Source organism: Bombus impatiens, unplaced genomic scaffold (genome assembly GCF_000188095.3).
Source record: "Bombus impatiens unplaced genomic scaffold, BIMP_2.2 scf_0133, whole genome shotgun sequence".
In the NCBI taxonomy this organism is placed as follows: domain Eukaryota; kingdom Metazoa; phylum Arthropoda; class Insecta; order Hymenoptera; family Apidae; genus Bombus; species Bombus impatiens.
This window is the reverse complement of record NT_176552.1, coordinates 389,868-412,643: the sequence shown is the minus strand read 5'-3', so window position 1 is coordinate 412,643 and position 22,776 is coordinate 389,868. Positions and strand designations below refer to the sequence as shown.

Here is a 22,776-nt window from a genome sequence, read left to right as displayed (position 1 = left end):
TGAGGATAAAATGTGCGTCGGCTATGGTGGCGACAGACTGTATCAATTTTTCTAACGGCAAATAAATCCCAGTCGTTCGTTCACGGGTCCTCCATTCGCGCTGATCCTGTTATCCGGTCACGCGTTCACTCGCAAGGTTCCCAAATTTTATGAAGCTTGTTTTTCGGTCCCGTCTGTGACGAAAATTTTCCCAGTAATAATTTAGCGAACTCGAGGAATATCGATTTCGTCGATAATAAATACGCAAAGGTTCGTCTGGTAACGACACGTTTGTTTGTCTCGAAGTTAATATGCGAAAATTTTATAGCGGAGAAGCACGGTAGCTATAAATTCTGTTGGTTTTCCGACTTTTATGTTATTTGGTGTTTAAGGGGATTCCTTTGGCAACTTGTATATTCGGCCCCGTTAAAAATCTGCGTCTTCCATGCACGGTGTCTCGTAGTAAGCGGCCGATGTTTAAGAGACACCAGATTCAGCGTGTAAAAAGACAATAAAAAAGTATTCGTGTCAACGTGTTTTTCCAAATAAACCGATCTCCGAAACGATTTGGTAAAATCGACCCTTTCGTCCATTTAGTTCGCATACTCTTGAAGAATATTTTCGTCAAAAACATTGATTTATATACAGGCTGTTTCATAATATGCGAGCAATAATTTCGACTCAGCTCGTAAATACGATAGAGAAGATCGTGCCCAGCTTATGTTAACTATCTGATCTTGTTTACGAGACTTAACGAGTATTCTATCGTTTCCTTACGTTTTAACGCATCACGTGCTTACATTTTAACGCATCCGTTGGATTTTTATTTGTACGAATACTCGAGATGCGCTGTATACACAACGTGTGCCAAAAGCGTCGAAACATCTGGCCATAAAATTGAACAAGATTTTCAACAAATTCAAGGAACTTCTGTGGATATTGATCGAGTCACCGCATCGATAGCAAGATTTCTCCATTCAAGCATTCAGACGCAAGCAAGTCGTTTTGAGCATCTGCTACGAAGCTGACAGTCGGATAAGAGACGATAACACTGAAAACTCGCTATATCTGGTAAACGAGATCAAATAGGACGTACGTTGATACGAAGCTTTTCGTGCTTTTTAGGTGCTGAATCCGTCACTTAAATATTGATCGTTTGTTATGAAACGTCCTGTACATAAATCAATATTTTTGACGCGAATGTTCTTCGGGAGAAGCTCGGCTAAATCGACAAAAAGATGGTTTCGGTGATATACGACTGGTTCGCGAGCTACTGAATTTTAAAATTGCTCTCGTGTATGAAAAAGAAAAAAAAATATGACTCGTCGTATCTTTTCCCTGTGGTTCTCAGATGGATAACGTTATACATATGTAAATTCGTAAAAAACGATGTTCGTAGAAGGGAAAATATGCATCGATATCGTTCTGGTTTCGGGTAATTTTATCAATTCGTTGCGAGTATTTTGTTCTCGCAATGATTTCTGCCAGTGATTTTGCAAATTAAACGTTCGACTGACGAATAAAACGAAATAGAAGTGGAATATAACAAAGGGAAAAATTTGTACGAGGATCATCACCTTGTGAAAACGAATTAAAATAAATGAAACACGTGTCCATTGTAGATACATTTAATTTTCGCTTACAAAACAATACTGTTTCGAGACAGATTCCATTTCTTCGCACATATGTAAATAATTGAATTCTCCGATATATTCCATTCGAAGGTAAAACGGGAAATTTCCATTGAATTTCTTGTCGCAGTAATCAGAGTGGTTGCAAGGATAAGATGCGAAGAGGTGCAATTTGCAATTTTGTTCGTCGTAAGATGGCAACGATTATTTGAGCGAAATAAAAGATATCAAAAATTCGGAACGTTTGAAAAGATAAAAAGATGTCAAAAATACCGTATCATCAATTTACTGGAACGGTAAACGCCGAATTCAGGCAACCGCGAGTTATGACGCGATCTTGAAAAACCAACCGCTCGGCAAAAGACCGATACGTAAAAGATACGAAACGTACGAATGTGAAAAGGACCGTTCAAAAAAGCATCGAACGAAACGATACTCGAAACCATCGAAAGACAAATGTTTGCACGCGATGAAAGGATTTGAGAAAAATGGCGAACGAAGTCATCTTGTGCTAAAACGATATCTGCGCGTTGTTGTTCCCCTTCGCATTTAATCTCCTCGATGCTTAACCTATCCTTTGTGAAACGGCTAATTCGCATTGGGTAATTAACCGAGTTCGCACGCTGATACGAGCTTCCATCGCGTATTCTATCGTTCGCAGCACAACGAGCCTATTATAAACGATTACGTACACTACCCACTGAAAGTTTGGAAGCAACTTGACTCTGCAAAGGTTAAACAACACGATAAACCGAACGCGTTCTTCGCGCTAACCACAAATGTAACTTATCGCTAATTCTATATGCTACGGTAAATAGATAAAACGACGAAGTATGTAACATAGATGGATACAATACGATCGATCAACGAGGCAATACCGCGAATATATTTCTTTGCAATATATTCGAATAAAATGTTGATTTATATCTTTATAAACGAGTGGTATAAACAGATACCACGTAAGCCGCAAGTTATCATCCTAAACCGAAAGGCAAGGATTACGATAGATACAAGTGACAAAGATAAAATAAAAGAAAATAAAGAAGACCTGCTGCTTTGAAACTTTTCGTCGATAGTATACAAACGCGCGCGTATGACATTTACCGGCCGAAACGTATTGGCACGAAACGAAACATCGATGTCGAGGCGATACGATTCTGCTCGTTTGGATTCGGTTTGCCACGCACCGTGGATATCTATGTCAGCTGTTGATTCGTGCATGGGAATACTTGTCACGCATCGCCTACAGCTTAATCCGTAGAGAAACGATCAAAAGTACATATATTGATTAACGTGACGGTAATTAGCGGTCATTCACTCGGTGAATTGCTCTATGCTCGGCTAATCGTTCGGTTGATCAATGAACGAGATTAGACGCACGAGGGCCGCTACTAAATTCCGATGAACCCGCGATACTCCATTGTTTTCGTTTAAGCTGATTTACGTTGTTTATGGTCTGCCGAGTCGAGCGATTCGACGAGTTGCGATTAATCTCTTGTAATTCCGTTTACCACCAGAATCTTTCTAATCCACGCATCGATCGATAGTTTGATGCCAGCTGTTCGATCGAAACGTTTCTCTTCGAAATATTCTTTACGCGTCTCTGTTTATTTTTAATTTCGGACATACGCCAAGACTATCGTCAGCGATATTATTATTTCGACAATTTTTAGAAAAAATATCCTCTTGCCGTAAAATTTCTGCGTCATCTTTATCGTTTCCCTTCTATATCTTTCAGATTGTGAATTTAATCGACGATTTATCCGTTATCGATTGATCGATATGTCGTTTTATACTGGGAAACGTCTACAAATGTGCGGTGTATGTTCGCATCCTTCTGCGTCTAATCCGTTCAGTTTACACAGAAATACACGCAGTCCACTAAACTATCGCAAAAATAAACGGCTTCGTAGCTTTCTGTACGAAAGTATAGGTGTAACGAAACGATGACAACACGCGGTCATCGTGGAAAATATTGAACCACGTGGACTTGCAGTATCCTTAGCTCGCTATTAAAACGTCACTCGCGGCGTAACAATGCGACAATAAAATATACATAAACGAACGTCGTATAAAGCTTTCGGACGATCTCTCGATATCGTACAACATCAACAACTGTTAAAACTCGTTTAAATAGGGCGCAAAGCGTGTAAACGATTTAAACGACAGAACTATTACTTAGGCCTGTTTTCAAACTTGTAACGTTGCGTTACGAGTATCTTTATTGCTCATGTTCGCCAACCAAATAAATCCTGAAACATCCAGTTTTGCTAAAAACGTGACTTTTTATTTATATACAGCGTGAGTCAACGATCTAATCGTGTCTTTGACGAATGCAAGGTTGGACTTGAATTGGGTAAAAAATATTCAGGGACACGCGATTTAGCTCGTTCGATGCCGTACGAGCTTCGTCGATTCGTTTCATTTGTCCTACAAAGCGAATATTACTCGCAGCTAATTCGGTAACAGATTAGACGAGTTAATTTTAGCATATTTAAATAATTATAACCGATACTGCATAACTGAAAACATAGAATCTAATATTCATAGCTGGCAATTATTAAAGCGAGCATGCATAAATTGCACGGGTAAACAACTCAAACATTTATTATTAAACGTTCACCTTTCCGATAACTTCATTTCGAAAATGTTGTACGCTCTATTTAAATTAAACTTAATAATGCAGCCATAAGTACAGGTCGTGTAACAAATCTACAAATAGATCGATACAGGATTAAAAGAAAGTATACGTATGTATCGTACGATCGACGTTTGACCCACTCTGTATATACAAATTTGTAGATCGATTTCGATAATATTTTCAAACTCGTCGTTCGTTAAAAACGGTATTATACTCTTTCTCGTTTGTTCGAATACTGTTAATTGGTCGTTCGAATTTCATTCGCAAAAAATATACTATTAATGCAAGTAACAGTGTCTCGAATAATCAATATTGAAATAGCTCTTATAGTAACTTTAGGATCATATATCGATAAATCCCTATATATATATATATCCTTCGATAAAACTAGTTTTATATATATTTTTATCTTACACTTATATCTTGGAATTACGAACCTTCGTACGAAACCACTGCGATCGAAACAAAGCTTTGATTTCTTCGTTAAAAGAATCAGCTAACAAGGAGTTTCTACCTAAATTCGAACATCTTCGTCGAACAAACATTTACTAAATATTAATCTCGGTTGTCGACCTTCTACGAATTGATCGTGAAATCTGTAAATGTAATCGTTTGTTTCGAACTCGACAGCTTTTAGGGATTACGGTATCAACGGTTTCTGCGAGGCACGTTTCTTTCCTCTGATCGACTCGATCGATTTTAGTAGAAAAATCCTCTTTTCGTGGAATCTCCGTCGAAAAATTCTGTCTCGTTTTTATGGTACGATATATCACAAACTTGCCTTTATCGATTTTAATCAGAACGTAGAAGGAAAACGTGTAGAAATAAATTTGTCAGAGGTAGCTAACATTTTATAATTAACATCGATTCGAATATGTAAAATTCGTAAGAAAGTTTCGGGTAAAAAAGACGAAAGACGGCAGAATTTTCCAATAGATCTAACGTGTCGTTAAAATTTTTTCCATTTAAAAAACTGGTCGCAACGGTGTCAGCGTTGAGGCACAAATGTTATTATCTGTAATTTAATCTTTAACCGTTCTAACGATCTGACTAACCGCGTCATTCGCAAGAATTTCTTCGTGCGTTCCGAAAAACAAGCGTCCGTCGACTAATAAAAATGCTGGTAGAAATTTCGGTAGAAATCGGTTCGCGCAAATTCAATCTCGTAAAACTTCCGTTGAGCGAAACTCGCGTATTAAACAACATCTTAGAAAAAATAAACGAACGTTTTAAATCCGCAAATATCGATCGATCTAAATAAAAAAAAAAAAGAAAAAACACGTATCTTTTTATGAGAGACACGTCCAACTATTTCTTTCGTAATCATCATTAGAATTCATCTTATGATCGAGACTTTCAAATCGATTTTCAAAGTTTCAAAACGTTCGTCCGCTGAATAAAAATACAGTTGCTCCTCCAAAAATTATTTCACGTCTCGACGTTTCTTTCTGCACGTCGGTTTGATCAACCCTTTGCCTCGTGATTTCCTTTCGTAGCTATTTAAATCAGTGTAATTACGACTTACGATCTTCATTTTTTTTTTTTTTAACTCAAATCACTTACGTAATTTTCAGTTCGAAAAGTTAAGGTTAAAATTAGCGTTTCGATTAAGCCACGTTACAGAAAATAAAAAAGTAAAATCTGTTTTTGTTGGACTTCAGTTATGATCCGTAACCTGTCTCTAGTTTCATATTACAAGGCAAAGGTTCAAGCTTTATTTTTAATCTCTCGTTTGCTCTCTCGAGAAAAAAAAAAAGAAAAGAACCAGACTATCAACTAAATTACGTTTCTCGCGTTTAATAATCGTTCGTGGGAGCATCGCGATTAAAAATCGCGATAGAAAAATATACACACCTCTTCGACTTATCTTGGAAAACTAACGATATCTGCTACTATCGTAATATACTTTAGATTTTGTGTTCAACTTTTCTTCGCTCTCTCTCTCTCACACACTCTCTCTCTCTCTCTCTCTCTCATTTTTCTAAATAACTCTTCTTTTTACGTGGTATCAGTATCGTTTAAATATATCATGTAGAAGGAACGAGGCCAGTATTTTGATTGCAGCAGTCGCTCGAATTACGCTCGCTCTAATTACGCTCGCTCTACCGTGCACTGTCGTCGTAGTAATTTTCTTAACGTCGGTCGGTCTGCGGATATCTTCTAACAGTTTGTCCAATTAAACCGCGAGACTAAGTCGAGCTGCTCTGCGTGTTCGACACATACTTCGATTTTGAAATTCTGTTAAAAATACTACACTTACGGTAATTACAACCTATGACAGGGGATAAGAAAGCCGTTTACGGCGATCATGTTTGACTTAGGAAACTATTGTTCTTGGTGATTAATCCGGCGCTGCTCTCTGACATTGGTATCACCGCTGATTTCTCGCCCTTCGGTAACTTCGGATGCGTCTTCAAGTTCGGCTTCAAACCTTTCAGGATATTCTGAAAATTATCACGTGCATGTGTTTACTCTCGAAAACGGATCTTCAAATCGCTAGAAGTTGAATAAAAGAATCGCGGACAAAACCGATTACAACTTTTAACAACGATACCGATCACAAACTACGTAGTTTGATCGAAACGGTATAAGAGATTTGTAACGAATCTGGAGAGAGATTTGCGTTTCCGAATGTTAAACGTTGCTCCTGTTTTCTATGTTCTCGACTTATTTCACTTTCGTTCAATGTCGAGAAAGATTCCATCGAATAAAAGAATTTTATCTCCAACGACAAAGATCGATACGTTTGCCTAGAATATATTAGCTTGTCCGAAAAGTTTCTTCCGTTTTACGAGGAAATAATAGACGCGCAACGTTTTCGTTTTATTTCGCAGACTTGGTTTCACGTTTGTACGTAGCTGCACTGTTGTACAAAACACGTTTGCGAAAGAAAGACACTTTCCGGACAACCTAATACTAATGTTTCACCTCCTTGATGGATCCCGGAGTAACGATGACGTAGTAGAGAGCGTAACCCGGTATCCAGATCATCGATGACAAGCTGAGGCAGACACCCACGATTTCCGCCCATGTTGGATACTCGTAACTGTTCCCGTATTTCAAGGGCTTGTATTGCACGCATTGGAACACGAAGATGAACTGGAAAAGAAGGAACGTTGAGAAATTTTCGAATTCGAGTTTACTCGACTTGAAAATCGATCGGTAGAAGCAGCTTCGTTTCTCGCAAATCTGGCACAGTTATATAGATAGATAGCAAGAGACGGAGCTATTTATCTCGACTATTTAATTAATTTTCGCGAATCGATCTTACGGGATACGTTTGCAATGTTGAGAGGAGATCGTTAAGCGTAAAATCGATGGAGCATAGAAATGCGCGACATTGCGCGAGGGCGACGAGATAAATAGCCCTGTCATCCACCTTCGAGAAGATTACTATCCGATCGATCAGGCTGTTCTTCGTAGACAGAACGCGAGAAATTAACGATCATTCGTCGAATCTTTCGCAGATCGGTCTTTTCAAATCGTTCTACGTTCGTACGAGAAAATTCAATCTTCGCTTCGCGTCCGGTCGCTTTCTTCTACCTTCGAACGATCGAAGAAGAACCGTTCGAAAGAGGAGAATCTTTCGTGCTGTTTCGCAAATTTTTCTTCTTGATACAAACACGATACTCACAGCCATGATCACTGGCGCGAACACCACCCAGCATATGTACCAAAATTTGTTCAGTCGTACGCCCATCATCTGATGAATACAGTCGCAGAACTTCTTCGCACCGAAGATCCACGATATCGCGATCGTTTGGAAGAAACAGACCCACAAAATCGACATTCCACTCGCCGAATAGAAGTCCATCAATTGGAATATGTAGACTCCACCCTGAAATGATAAAGAATTTTCCAAATATTTGCCCTTTTCGAGGAGAAATTTGAGAAATAGTCGAGCGATGCTAACGTTGGTCACCATGGGAAGACCCAAGAGGAACATGAGACAGCAGATTGCGACGGTGAACTTCTTCCTATGGGGACGAAGAAGTTCCGGCCAGTTGTCAACGACTCCAGTGATGAAGGATTCCACGATACAGAATTCGCTATCGATGCCCAGTATCTGTCAGAGAAAATGGAAAACCATGTTGTTTTCGCCGTGTTCTCGGATGCGACTAATTAGCTAACAAATGGCTGATCTATGATCCTCTGCTGGCCGAGCTCATTGATCGAACGACGCGGCAACGATTGCCTCAAAACTCGTGAAACACGCATCTTGCGATGTCCTGCGATTCGACCTGATTTCATCGCCAGTTGGAAAATTATTCGTCCGAAAAGAGACACACAACGGATGATATTTATATTCAAAGATAGTGTGTGTACATATATAAAAGAAATACGTCTTCTATTTAAAAAGACGATGAAGTTAAATCAACTTCAACGATAGATTAACATAAAACTATAATTAGCGCGGAAGAAAAGAAAAGCGGACTTTAATCGCGTTCGAAAATGAAAGCGGCTGGAACGACGAAACGAGTCGAACTCGAGGACCTAGTTCACGCTAAAGTAGTGCATAGAATGTAATCGATTCCGATAAACAGACATTGATCATAGAAGAAGCGGAGTGCGGTCGTTTAGCTAAGTCGAGTGTGCCTTACAAGTAGCATGACGAAGAAGATGATGGCCCACATCGAGGCACCGGGCAACTTCAAAACCACCTCTGGATAAGTGAGGAACACCAGTCCTGGCCCGCTTTTGACCACTTCCGACACTTGAGTGCCTTGCTCCAAAGCGATGTGACCCAAGATAGAGAAAGTGACGCAACCAGCCAGTAAGCAGGTTAACGTGTTGACTATGCACGTGATCAGCGCGTCTCTGAAACGAAATCCGCGTCATTCAGTACGTCCAGCGATCGACATTTCTTAGATTTCTTTCGTAATTTGCGTTCTTTTTTTTATTTATTTTACTTTCGTTCGAACGACACTCTCGATTACGAATGGACCTACCTGAACGCGCTCGTTGTGACGATAAAAACCAGAAGGGAAAATCAAACGAATTTTCCATAATGTCGCTGCTATCGGTTAAAATGTATTGTCTTTTGTGGCGAAACGTTCCATTCGGAAATATCGATTCGGCGACAATGAATTTAGTTGCACGGAACGTAGAAGTTCGCGAGAAAAATTCTGAACTGGCCGTTAGTCGCCGAGACAATCGCCGAATCAGTGAGAAATAAATTTGTTGAGATATGTATAATTTTCTGTGCTGGACTGGGTTAAATGCGTAGTAGAGATACTCGTATGTGAATATCAGTGTCACTCGGTTAACAGTCGGGTATAGAGGAAAGTGCTGAGACGCGTGCAGGTGTGTATCGATGAATATAGTGGAAATCGTCCATAAATATTACTATTTTAATATTAATCCTCGATATAAATTTAGTGTTCCTATAACATTATTTCGGCTTCAAAGATCCACAATTCTCAAGAAAATTACCATAAAATAAAGAGTGGCGAAGCTTACTTGTAACAATTGTGGTGGAACTTGTTGTACGATCCGAGAGCAGGCAGAGCCCCGGTGCCGATACTGTAGGCGAAGAAAATTTGCGTGGCGCCGTCGATCCACGGGCCAGGCGATAGCAATTCGTACCATCTCGGCGTGACGTAGTACAGCAAGCCGTCGTAGCTGCCGTCCAATGTCACCGCTCTTCCCAAAAGAATGAAAAGCACCACGTAGGGGAACAAGGCTGAAAACCAGATGATCTTACCGCTCTGATGCAGACCCCGTCGGATGATAAAGTAAACGAGCAGCCAGCCGACGATCAGAGAACCCAACAGCTCCCATTGCATGCCACCGATGTTCTCGATACCGGAAGTGATGCCAAGAACTCTTCGTCTAAAATCGTCGAACACGCCATAGATTCATATATGTCGTTGTTTCACACCCTCCGACGATTATTACGCTACAATCTCACACTTTATTCCAATCGTTGCGGTCGATAGATTTTTCGAGAAAATGAAAAACTGTTATCATCATTAAGTAAGTAAATTTCGTGCCGTAAAAATGTTTTCGTGGATCTGTTTGATCTTTTCTAACGTTACATATCGAATGTTTTACTCGAACAGATTAGTAGATTTCAATTTACGAAAGTTCGCTTACTCCCAGTACTCCTCTACCGGAGTAGTATGATGAGGAACAGCTCGAGTATAGTTGTCGTAGGTGGAATTCGTGGTGTTCGAGCTATCGGACGATTCGTCGATCTTTCTCAGGCCGTCGGAACAATTTTCCGTGTTCCACCAATTTTCTATAAAATATCGTTGGAATACATAGAAACGTAAATAATAATTTTTTCGAAAGAGTAAAAAATTCAATTGCTATTAATCGTTTAACCAACCACAACCCCTCCAGGGTACGCTCGGTATGTTGGCGAAGGTGCTTATGAGATAGAAAAGCGTCCAAGCGATGATTATGCAGTAATACACGTCCAGAAAGAACACGATAGTCATCGTAGCGTATCCGACTCCTAAACGAAAGTATCTTTCGAATGAAAATGAAAGATGCCTGTTAGAAAAAAGTGATTTTATCTTAGAATACCTTGCAGCAGAGGACACAACTGTCCTACCAGAGTCATCCCGCCTGCCCCGAGGTACTGGCCAATGGCCACCTCTTGGAAAAATATCGGAATGCCACAAAACAACATGGCAATTCCGTACGTGATTAGGAAAGCACCTAGAATTTGCGTTTCAACTTAAAGCTTTGAATTTGAGTTTGTAGTTGAAGTTGAATCGGCATTTGCTTGATCGATAGAGCAATGCGGAATACGCGACTACCGACGCGATATGTCATTGTTAAAAGTGAATCGTCGTTGCTCGTTAGGAACACGATGCGTTCACCGATACGCCCGATCGCGCTTTGTCCCACTTCCAGGAAATCGCAGATGCTAGATAATTCATGGAATTTCATAAGATCGAATCTCGTGATTCCACATGGATAACCATATTTCGTAATCTTCTCGAATGTGAGTTCGATCGAGTCGTTTCCTCGACCTTGTCCCCTCGGCGTTCTCAACTATATCATTTGCATATCTATACGATCGTTCGAACATTACGAAAATGACGAGCATCGATTAAAAGTTGAAATTGCACCAAGCTACTAGCCATACTAGCGATAGATTCTACGAGTAAAAATTCTTCCACCCACCCGATATGGACGAACCCCCGCAAATACGGAAAAGCAACGCCGACGCGACGTTGTTACAACGAGAGGCGGACTCGACGTTTTTCAGACCAACGAGCTTTCGCGTTTGACATTTACGCAATGCTCTAACGTGACTCAAACGGCCGAGTTCTAAAAGCTATGGTAATTCTCACACTCACCTCCGCCATTTTTGTAACACAAATACGGAAACCTCCACACGTTTCCAAGTCCCACGGAAACGCTGATACAGGAGAACAAAAAGTCCAGCTTGTTGTCCCAGCCTCCGCGTTCCGCGTCCTCTTCTCGGTCCTCCACTTCCGTCGCCCTGTTCTGCGGCACGGAAACGATCGTTTTTGGCGCACCGTGACTCGAATCTCGTCGTCTACTCGAGCCAACCGATTTCGCCTTGAACTCTATGAACGTCTGCTCCGGATCGACCTGATCTTTCTGCTCTCCCCAATAATACATCTTCTCCGCCATAATTCCTGAAATCACGCGATACGTCTTTGTCGTTTTGCATGCTCGTGACCTTGAACGTGGTTCAGGAGACCGACAGCAGCAGACTAATTCCGCGTAATTGATCGTGATTGCGGCTGAGATTACGTAAAAGTGTCCTGCACGTGCCGAGCCATCTTCGTCGAGAGTGACACGCGACAATAGCGAAACACGCGAGTTATGAGACATAATCGAGGTTAGTTTCGCCTGGAGATTACTTCGTGGCCGTTCTCCGGTAATTGCTGCTACACGTAATCGCTTTTTTAGTTACAGCTTCGAATTCCGCGGTTTCCGCGAGGGTAGGTTGCGCGTGGGTGGTATACGGTTTCACGATTCTCTGACGTTCTTTTTACTTCGCGTCAAACGTCTTTCGCTGTCTTCGAGTTTTTGCAACGAACGATCCTCCTTTTTAACTAAAAATGCAACGGTTTCTGCGCTTCGACCGACTTTAATTCGTATTTCCCCGCTATCTCCTTTCGTTCGTTCTCCTGCATTATGATAGAAATTTAAAGCTGCAATTGGAGACTTCAACGCGTACTAAAATATCTTCTGCATAGTTAATTAACCCCTTAAGCTACGATTTACGTTCGAGAATTTTGGGCCGTAAACCTAAACAAGCTATTATATATTATATTTGGCCCGATCATCGTACTACGGGCTATGCCCGTAGTTGCAGGTTAAGGAGTTAAAATACGATGAAAGTAAATAGGTATACGTACGATTGCGATTCTGTTCCTGTGAAAATAGACATCGATAATACCAGAAACGCTTGTTCGTTCTTAACTATAAAAGCGAAAATCCGAGCTATTTCGACCGATCGATAATTCCAGCGTGAAGAATATTTTCGTTCTCTGATATCGTTCCCTCTAAATGAGACATAAAATTTGTTATATTTGCCTAAACGAATTTCGTCTAGTCTACCTTCCGTAAACAGACGTTAGAATTCGAACGTTTCAACATTTATCGTTTACAGGATGCAAACGTACGTAGTAGATCAATTCGCAACGCAAACATTGTAACGTTCTACCAGTTTGGCCGCATAATCCATACAATTTTCTCGTCAACCAGCGAAAGTCGATTTCCAGTCGATAAACAACGCAGCGTTATCTGGTTACTGCGTCGCGTCGTTTCCTAGAAATCGAAGCTAATGGGTACTCGTGTTCTTATGGTTTAACGCGGAATCGATGTTTATTATCCTATGAATAAATAAAGGAAGCTTGCGAAACGACGCGTGATTTCCGAAGAATACGTGAGCAGCGTAAAAAGCTTGGTCAATTTTCTAGGACGCGTACTCTCGCTCGCGCGGATTTACATATACTTTCGCATCGAAATCGACATTAAAAGCTTTGATTCCGATCTACCTACGTCGTTGCACGTTTCAACAGCGGTCGCAAGCACGAGCAAATAAGTAAAGATTATTGCATCACCTTGTGTATCGCGACGTAGATACGCTGTACAACTCAGTACGCTAGAGACTAAAACTCGCGTTTATAACGCGTTTCACTTAGTGTAAAAAGTAACGATATGTTAATAAGGTTTCATTTAATCGATATCGTCTGTTTTCGTTGTACGAAACGCGTATAAATGTTGCGAGCTGAATCTCCTGTGCATCTATAGAAACGTAAATGTAAGAATATCGGCTATACACGTATATGTATCCTTCTAACCGATAAGGATTGATTAAGGGTTCAATAAGTACGAAAAGTCGATCAAATGATATCGTACATGGATTTAAATGCCGCGCGAGACATACGTATCTTTAGACGTAAAAAGAAGATATAGAAACGAAGATTCAATGGAACAACGTTTATTTCAGGCTTGTAAATCTCTGAAAGGAATTCATTAAGTTAATCGAATTGTATCGTGGACGAATCGTGTACACTGTTCAAGATATTGCACGTTGTTTGGCCACAAGCAAAAGTAGCACGTAGCTACATACGTAAATAATAGATTTAATTACCATCCGTCTGATTCAGCACACGCGACATCGAATTTTGTGTTTCGACATTGCATGCAACGTTTATAAACGTCTATTCCGATAAACCTCTCAATTTACGACTCTATCACTGTCACGCGTAACCTTTATTCTCATTAAATGGCATTTCACTCACATGTCCAGTCGATGGGAATGAAACTTATGCAGCCAGACGAACGTACCAAATTGGCAATGACGAAGCGCGAATTATAGCTCGGTTCAGCGATAAAATTAAAATCTCAGCGTTTCCATGTTCGTACTCGAAATTATTTCCACTAACGAGATTGTACGTAGGTCGTTGATTCAGTTCCTCAAAATCCTTCGCGATAGTTTGCCGCTATAATTACAACGATATTCGATGAATGTAACTAAATTGGAATGTCGTGTGTCGTTCGTAGGTAATTTTCAATGAAACCTGATCGAACAAGAAGTCCGGGATCTCGCGCTGAATCGATGGCGTCATACATCGACGATGATGCTCTTGGCGGATGACGTTCAGCCAAGACAAATTTTGCGTACGAATCGTTCGTATTCCTATATACACAGTGGTGAAAAAGTATCTATAATCCCTCGATTAATATTTGCTTTGCTAATGACAACAGCTACTCCATCCCTTGATATCCAGTTCTCGATATACTGCTCATCCCTTAGGAATTGATATCCAACCCTTCGATACGCGCAAAGTACGCTTCGCTACGTCAAACACAGCGGTGTCGTATGACACGAAAGTATCAATAAAAACACCCACCAAACGATTACGACGAAATGAAATAAAACCAACGAAACTGTAAATTCGACGAGTGGATCGATTTCTCTCGTCAATTTCCCTTGGATCGTATATCGTCTACGATCTCAGAGGATTATTTCTAATGCGATCTGTCGCACGATAGTCGCGATAACCGGCTCCGGCTCAATGAAAACCCGCCCCCTTTCCTCGAAAGGGTTGATTCCTGCGTGACGCGCGTCCCGCTACCCCTATTACCACCCAGCCGATTCAAAATGAGCAAACAGGAACTGCATAGGGAAAATGTACACGTGTCCCGCATCCGTGTGTCCTGCAGGCGCAACTATTTGTATTCGTGTGGTACCATACGTATGGTGTAAGTGTGCGCGTGAGATCGACACACGTGTGCGTACACGCGCGGTCGAGTCTGCTTGTATACAAATACTCGTGCGCGCGCTACGGATGCTGAACGCAAAATCAATAACAGCTTCGTGTCACGTTACGCCGTACACGTGGATTTGTATATTCTTCTAACTGCTCGTTTCTTTGCAAAATTCTCTGCCGTTTTTTACAGCTGTTGCTATTCCTGTTTACATCCTGTATTGGATCAGCGAGGGATGGTCCAATCTGCGACGTTGTAATCGTAGATTCGCTTGATTCTCATGGCAGAATAATTGGCACGGTCATCGCGTCGTTATTGAAAAACGATGTTAGCGGGGAGGAGGATTGAAAAGAAAGACGTACGAACCTGGAGAGACAGATCTGTTCGCGAAGATGGTAAAAACGATACGAGGCTCGCGCGTTTCTTGGCGAATTACGGTTTTAGCAAATTAGATTAGATTAGACAAGATGCTCCAACTTATCTTACCTGAAGGCTGCGAGATCTCAAGGTAACCACGAGATCCACGATTTTCGATTCGGCTGAAATTTCTTCGCAACGCACCTAAGCTTCCGTAGCTCGTATATTCTTCGAATTATTCGTCTTCCAATCGATCGTTTACATTGCTCGATGCTCGGCAGCCCCTTCCGGCAGCAGAGTACGACGTCCCCAGAGAAAAACAATCCGTTCACGCCCGATCTCTCAGCGTCGTGGACCACAGTTTCTCCTCGTCTTCCTGTCCGCGAGAGTCCAACTACTCAAAATCTAGTTTATCCGATGTTGATGCTTCCGATCGAAATCGTTCGTACAGAAGACAACCGACGCGAACGACGCACTTTCGCCTGGAAACTGGTTTTATTACGTGTCAGATCGTGGAGAGTGTGCCTCGTGTCGACCTACCCTGCGAGGGATGTCGTTACGGAATAATGCTTTGCCGCAAGACGGGGAGTGTTATCCCTTTGAAACGCATGCGCGGCCGCGAACACCCCCTCCAGAAGCCTGGAACAAAGCTGTCCCTGGGCTTTGAGCCCCCAGGACCCTTAGATTCGGTAAATAATCAAACTGGGTGGCGAGAACACATCATAGATGATACATGTTCGACGTGTACGTCGAAATTACGTAGGGGTGGCTTTCGGCTTTATGCATTTACGCGCGGTCTGATCGTTTGTAGTTGAACATCGGATGGAAAGAACGTGGATCAGTAGACTGCGGAGAAATTGAAATGCGCCAAAATGTGCGGAATACTCGCGGTACGTAAGAACGTGGTTCTTTAATTGCGTTCAGCGGAATTTGAGTTTGCAGAGTAAGATTCGTTGATTTTCTCATTTTGACAAGCAGCACGATATCGCAGAGAGACTTTTCATAGGCTAAGAAGAAGAATTCGTGTAGGATAGGTCAGGTTTAATGCAGGACAAATACGTCAGAACGATTAAACGTATATATAATTACATATACGTTGTTTTCCGCATATTCCATTTGCCAGAACGCACTGTATCGCAGCATTAGACTTCGTGCGTAGGCACCATTGAACACAGATTGTACACTGTACATTCTTCGATATTAGAGAGATACGTCTGTACATCTTAGAGACTTAACCAGGCAATAAAAAAGAGCATCAAGATTATGGAAAAATACGTAGGCGTATAATTTTTATGGTACAATACAATAGTTTCTATAATATTTTACACCTACATCGTTCTATCTAATCGTTCCTACCATAGATAGGAAAGATCAGACGAGCACTATATTATATAGTTTCTAAAAGCTTTTGAATTTTTCTGTGGCCTTTAAAAAAAAATATATAATACGTCGTCGACCAAGGATAGTTCATCGGTAAACACTGTGCTATCCTTCCGCGTCTGTATTAAAAAATATACGACCATGGGCGTCCTTGCAACTGAACTTGTCCATTTCCTACCCCACAGCCACGAACGTCTATCGAACTTCCCCTTTATTTATACCCTTGGAACCGGGTCGTTCGGCGTGTCATTGGAAGAACACGCGTAGCGACCCAATTTGTACCACGTCTCTCGGACCTGTCGCCAGTCGAATCCATCCTAAGCACGCAATGCGCTCATAAACATTCCGATTTACTCGTCATTGGTACGTCGTTGTTAATCTTCGCGTGTCGCGTATAAAAATCAATTTCTATATTCAGGCTCCCGTCCGAGCAACAGCGACCCAGAAAATCGGTCAAAATTTTCCATTGCCAGCCAGAATATCGGATCTCGTTTAGCAACGCCGTTTATCGTACAACAGCACCTTTAAAGTTGGCCATTCAACGACGCGCAGCTTAGTCGTCCGTTCGTCAGCAGCCGCTCGACTGGTCGCTCGAGTTGTTAGGTATCACCGTGTGACATCCGCGTTTGTAACGTAATTGTCGGGGCGATAGGTCGTCGGAGTCCTGGATGTCGTTCACCACGGCTACCGTGTGCAGAGACTTCATGGACGCTTTCCTCTGAGCGTCCTTGTAGCCGGAGAAACTCGGCTTTGGCATCCAGTTCGTGCCGTAGGATATCGGCAGGATTTCTCTTCGAGATTCGTTGATCAGGTCGCTCGAGATCTCGGATCGGCACTCGTCGCAGATGGAGCTGGCCTCGCTGTCGTTCATCGGCGCGTTCATCTTCTTCTCGATTAGCAGGGGCTCTTGTTGCGGCCAGTGTGGTTGCAGTACGCACGTTACGATACTGGATTCAAGTGGCAGATGAAATTCTTAAGGTTAGGATCCAAGGGTGCAAAGTGTTTAGGTTTGTATGATATCGAGCGGATGTCGTTTTTGATCGAACAAACACGATTCAACAACGAAGAGCAGCAACGTGAAATTATTGGGATTATTCGTATTTAACTTTACAAGCGTTTGTTTGAAAACGTACGAGATGTAGGAATTACAGTTTGAACGCGTCTACTAAAATTCGCGATCGCAGTTGAATTAATGGTTGTTTGAAGATGTTCGTTTAACCAGTCGGTTCCGTTGACATTGCAGCGAGATACTTTTGAATTAAGCGAATTATTGCGCAATTTATGCATAACACGCGAAACTCAATTTGGTGCCTTCGTACGTCAGCTAGTTTATGACGTTATACCAACCTCTTGAAGCATGACTTTGCGTAACGTTTCACCATCACGAGCGCGTCCTTTGCTCCAGCCATAGATTCCGTGACCAAGTTCCACACTCGATTCGCGGAAATCGCGCAGCCTAAGACAGTTGTGGCGATCGACATCGATATCAACCAGCTGATCAAACCAGCTGACATCGCTGGCGGTCGCAACGGCGGAGGATAATAGGATGACCAAACTTGTTGCCACCACTGGTAGGAGACGTCTCGATATTCGGATTCCTGAACGGAACAAACCCTTTCTAATTAGAAAACATATAGCAAACAGTCGATATACGAGAAATTCGTCAACGAAGAATTATACATCGCTTGTTTTCTGAACTCTTTTTGAATGCGACAGTCTTGATAAAAATGGCTGTTTGCAACAGTGTAAATAATTTAGACGACGTCAGTATACGTTTCAATGTATCGCAGCTGTCGGACCAAAACCATACCATACTTAGATACCATAATTTCTTCATTCGATGATTCCTTATCTTTTCACGCATCCTTTCATATAAATACGTCGTGTCAAACTTTACGTTAAATTACTCGACGAATTCCCCGAATAACTGGATGCGGATTACGTTGCACGGAAAACACCGTAAAATGGCGAGCAACCTCGTGGCCCTCGAAGGCCACGAACGCAGCGATCGAATAGGTTACGCAAAGCTTTCGTAACTTACGTAACCCCAAGACGTCCAGACGCAGCAGTAGAGCAGCCTCTGCATCATGAGCCAGAGCCAGAAAACCGCGATAGCGACGACCCAGCTGACCAGCAGCTTCAATCAGAAACACGTGTAACGTTATCTTGCACGGACTATCCGAAACTACGCGATACGACGATACCTGAAGACCTTTGTACACCATCGTCGAGGCTACGCTTTCAGCTAACCCGTTGCAACAGGGTGGATTCCTCCACAGAACGATCGCCATAGAGGTCAGAATTAAAAACGAGGGCAAGGTGTGGATGAAGTCCGGGCCAACGGCGATCTTGGCATACTCTCGAAAGACCTTGTGCTGCAGGAAGAGGATCTCGTGCGGCACGGAGAGCAGGGAAACGATCTGCGAATCGAGAGCGGTCAAACAGGACATCGCTGCGGAGGCTGTGCACCAGCCTGGTCACTGGCTATTTATTCACGCCAACATCGACCACGATGGTTAGAGTTTTCGACGATAGAAACGTGACGTTGCGGTCGAAATGAACCGCGTCGCCGATCTTCCTCTATTTCTCCCCTCTTCGCTCTTGATCGGTAGGATCCGTGATAGCGATCGAGGTTTCGACGAAAGCAATGGTCGCGGACAACGATAACAGAGTGGCGTTTTTCGGGGTGAGAAAACGAGGTTTCCGAGGGTTAAGAGGCAATATGGTACGGAGTAACCCTTCGCGTCATTAGAGGATCGAGTATAATCGTCAAATATCGAGTTCTTATTAGCTAAATATTAGGTTTTTTCGTTTTATGAGGAAATAATAGATGCGCGATATTTCTTACTTTATATTAATACGTTGGATTACGTGTGATCCATTTTATTTTACTTATATTATGATGATACGTAAAATTGCCTATTGTTCTGTTTAATATCTTTCGTTGGCTAACCCTTATGGGCTACTTTTTCATCTGACGATGATATTACACCAGAGGGGTTAACACACCTAAAACACAGGGTAGAGAAACGAGCAGTTTCTGTTCGAAGATGGCAACATGACAGAGAAGGGATGTTTTTATCGCCCGAGATGTATGCGCGAAGCGATACGAATATGCTACATTGAATGATACAAAACAAGATTGGCGAATACACAGGGAGACGAATATGACAGGTACTGGTACAAAATTGAAAATAATATTTATTGGCCAATGTTTATGCGAAAGTACATGATACATAGAAAAGTTCTCCGATATTTATACAATGATAAAGCCACGTTCCGCGTGATTAACTTTTTACTTACAACGAAAGAAAAATGCGAATAATACAAAATCCTTGCCAAGGTGTGTAACTTTCAGTCTGGCCGCCTTTATTTACAACTATGTACACGGCGTACGCGATTCTTAGGGCAACTAACAGTCTATATAAGAAAGTAATCCGGTCCAACGAAGGATCCACATTTAGGGAAATCTTCCGGAGCGGGCACCATATCACTCGTGTGTCCAACCTGAAGGATCACGTCCAACCCACGCGTCCATTCAGCTGCATGCTCGTCTCGTAACATCCAGTAGCCTGAAGATTTAATCGAACGATCGTTTAGAATTAAGAAATTAATAATTATTCGACAAAAATAAAAATGATGAAATAATCGAAACCATCTTTCATTGTGCGTCTAGTCATCTGGTATCGTAATTTTCTCGATTAGAACATTTTTCCATGATTATTTATAGGAAGAATTTTGAAATGGAAGAGATGAAATATTTTTTTGAAAGATCTAGTCGAGAAAGGGCTAATACAGTGAAAGAATATTTTTTTAGACGATAATAGACAAATGATGTATTACCTGGATTATCCGCTTTAAACCTGAGGGCGACTGCCCCGAATTTCGGAACAACTACGGTATCTTTAGCCACGGTGCAGTCGAGATTCCGAGAAAGCAGTTGACCTCTGTCGTCCAGGCTTTTTAACTCTTGCAAAGACACGCTGCGACCGAACTTTCTTGCACCCACTACGTAGAAAGTGTATCCGTGCAAGTGGTACACCAAGTCGTCGAGACCGCCTTGTAAGAAGGAGAAGGAGATGTTAAAAAATATTACGAAAAGAACTGATGTTTAGAAACAATATGATGATCTCTCTCTCTTTCTCTCCTGAACATTTCTATTCTTCGAGGACTAAGAACGTACATCAATTTAAAGAAACAGAGATAAGTCATTTGCCTCTCATAGAATTTGAACCGCTTATCGAACTTAAGTTACACACGAACGTTAAAATAATTACTTTTCGAAATTTGCTTTGAATCGAATTTTTATCATTTTTAAATGGAATTTGAAGCTCCAAGTACATTTTATCGTTTGAGAAATTTCTCCAGTTACACTTTCCCAGTTTACAGTTATTTCTTTTGAATTTGCGAAAGCGTTACCAAAAACAAGCTCGAAAACTATAAACGAGAAAGTTGAAAGGTAATACTCGTCAGGAACGGGAATGGAATTAAACGAAGAAATCGCGTTTCCGCTTATCGTGAGAAACAATCGTCCGGATGGAATAAAGTGGCGATCAATATACCCAGCCTCCGCGACGTAGAGAAATATGGATCAAGGTTCTTAACTCGAGGCAACGCTTCGGTGAGTTAATCCGGCTCGTCTCCTCGTCCGATCCTTCCAAAACACTTGGTGCCTTCTACGTACCCTTATACAGGGTGGTTGGTAACTGATGGTACAAGCGGAAAGGGGGTGATTCTACGCGAAAAAAGAAGTCGAAAATATAGAAGAAAAATTTAAAAATTTGAAAATTTAAAAATTTAAAAATTTAAAAATTTTAAAAATTAAAAAAATAACGTCAATCGAGACAACGGTCTACAGTGAGATCCGTTATAACGAGACGCGATAAAGTGCACGCGTACCGAGCGAAAATTCAAAGTCGATTTTCTCGAAAACAAAGCCTCAAATGAAAAATTGTTATTCTATATTTTCGACTTCTTTTTTCGCGTAGAATCGCCCCCTTTCCGCTTGTAATACCAGTTACCAACCTTAAACAATTATTACATAATTGTAATAAAATTTTCGCGTAAAGGAACTGGACGTAAACCTTTCTATTTTTACGAAGGAAAATTAAACATCGAAGATTATTGCCTCGAGTTGCTTACTCTCCGCTTCTCTACTCAGTTTTCAGAAAAAAAAAAAATAATATTCGTTCCAATGCAAGTAATTCGAAATTCGATTTTAAATCAGACCGGTTTTATCGACGAATAGAAATCGATGAAGGATATTTTGAATCGTGAAATCACGATGTTTGACAAGTTAGATAGTCGAGGAAGGCTAGGAATATTTATTGCAGATGGACGCGCGAACGTTCGCCACGATGGTAACTGAAAACCTAATTTCTCGTTTCATTTTATGACGAAGCCTTAGGACGGTACACGTATGAGGTATCTTCCGTAAGACGTCGATGCGTGTTAATATAATCAGCGCGATATAGACAAATGTTGGAACAAGAGGAAGCGTAATTTGTTTTTCTTTCCGCGATTTAGCCTATTTTCACGCTGACTCAACCACAGTCGTTCAACTACGCGTTAGTCGTAGAGAATTTTTAATGACGCACATGAGCAGCGAAATGAGGAATCTTGTGTATTTTAAAATGTACGATGGTAGATGCTAAGAAAACAGAGATGCTATTCCGCTCGTCGTTTCTTAGCGGTTCGTTTAAACGAGCTAACATTAGCGAAGGATGAATAGTTTCCTTCTCATTTTCGAGATCGCCTCGCTATTCTATATCGTATGTTGCTCTACGAAATTGCAAGAAGCAAGAAAGAAAAAGAAACGAGCATCTTTTTCTGAAATTTCGCTACGATGTTTCCGAGCAGCGTGTCGTCATCTCAAAGTAATCGAGCAATTACATTAGGAGGTTTCGATCGGAGCGGTGTTTAATAGAAAAATTGGATCATCCGATAAAAGCGACGAATTAAAGTTAGTTACCTTGATCGAGGAGAATGATCTCGACGGTCGCCCCGAGCGGTATATACCTCACATGAACACACTCGCAAACGTCTGAAGCGGTAGCGTCGCTACGGCGGCAGCGTCGC

At 41.5% G+C, this 22,776-nt stretch overlaps 4 protein-coding genes across 7 annotated transcripts in view; 1 reads left to right on the top strand and 3 right to left on the bottom strand.

Annotated features, from left to right (window-relative positions):
- LOC100747517 (pre-piRNA 3'-exonuclease trimmer) overlaps positions 1–22,776 on the top strand; it is a 111,419-nt gene that overhangs the window by 63,554 nt on the left and 25,089 nt on the right. The window lies entirely within an intron of this gene.
- LOC100741249 (sodium- and chloride-dependent GABA transporter 1) lies at positions 1,592–15,894 on the bottom strand. Its single transcript, XM_003486772.4, has 11 exons — positions 15,448–15,894; positions 11,565–11,870; positions 10,783–10,917; positions 10,583–10,711; positions 10,348–10,492; positions 9,712–10,083; positions 8,853–9,069; positions 8,165–8,317; positions 7,886–8,089; positions 7,180–7,350; positions 1,592–6,695 (listed from the first exon to the last, which is right to left on the bottom strand). Exons 2-11 carry the CDS (start codon positions 11,863–11,865, stop codon positions 6,558–6,560), a joined length of 1,965 nt encoding a protein of 654 aa, XP_003486820.1. The 5' UTR covers positions 11,866–11,870; positions 15,448–15,894; the 3' UTR covers positions 1,592–6,557.
- Positions 16,544–19,807, bottom strand: LOC105680297. Its single transcript, XM_012381428.3, has 4 exons — positions 18,903–19,807; positions 18,740–18,835; positions 18,046–18,296; positions 16,544–17,645 (listed from the first exon to the last, which is right to left on the bottom strand). Exons 1-4 carry the CDS (start codon positions 19,146–19,148, stop codon positions 17,267–17,269), a joined length of 972 nt encoding a protein of 323 aa, XP_012236851.1. The 5' UTR covers positions 19,149–19,807; the 3' UTR covers positions 16,544–17,266.
- LOC100741373 (laccase-4-like) overlaps positions 19,883–22,776 on the bottom strand; it is an 18,009-nt gene continuing 15,115 nt past the window's right edge. For 3 of the 4 annotated variants that reach the window (XM_024365278.2, XM_012381478.3, XM_024365277.2), the window contains 3 exons: positions 22,670–22,776; positions 20,542–20,757; positions 19,883–20,270 (listed from right to left, as the gene is read on the bottom strand). In XM_024365278.2, the coding sequence (XP_024221046.1) occupies positions 20,119–20,270; positions 20,542–20,757; positions 22,670–22,776 (475 nt within the window). In that variant the 3' untranslated portion in view covers positions 19,883–20,118. The remainder of the gene's footprint in view (positions 20,271–20,541; positions 20,758–22,669) is intronic. The other variant, XM_012381479.3, reaches the window with a different exon arrangement.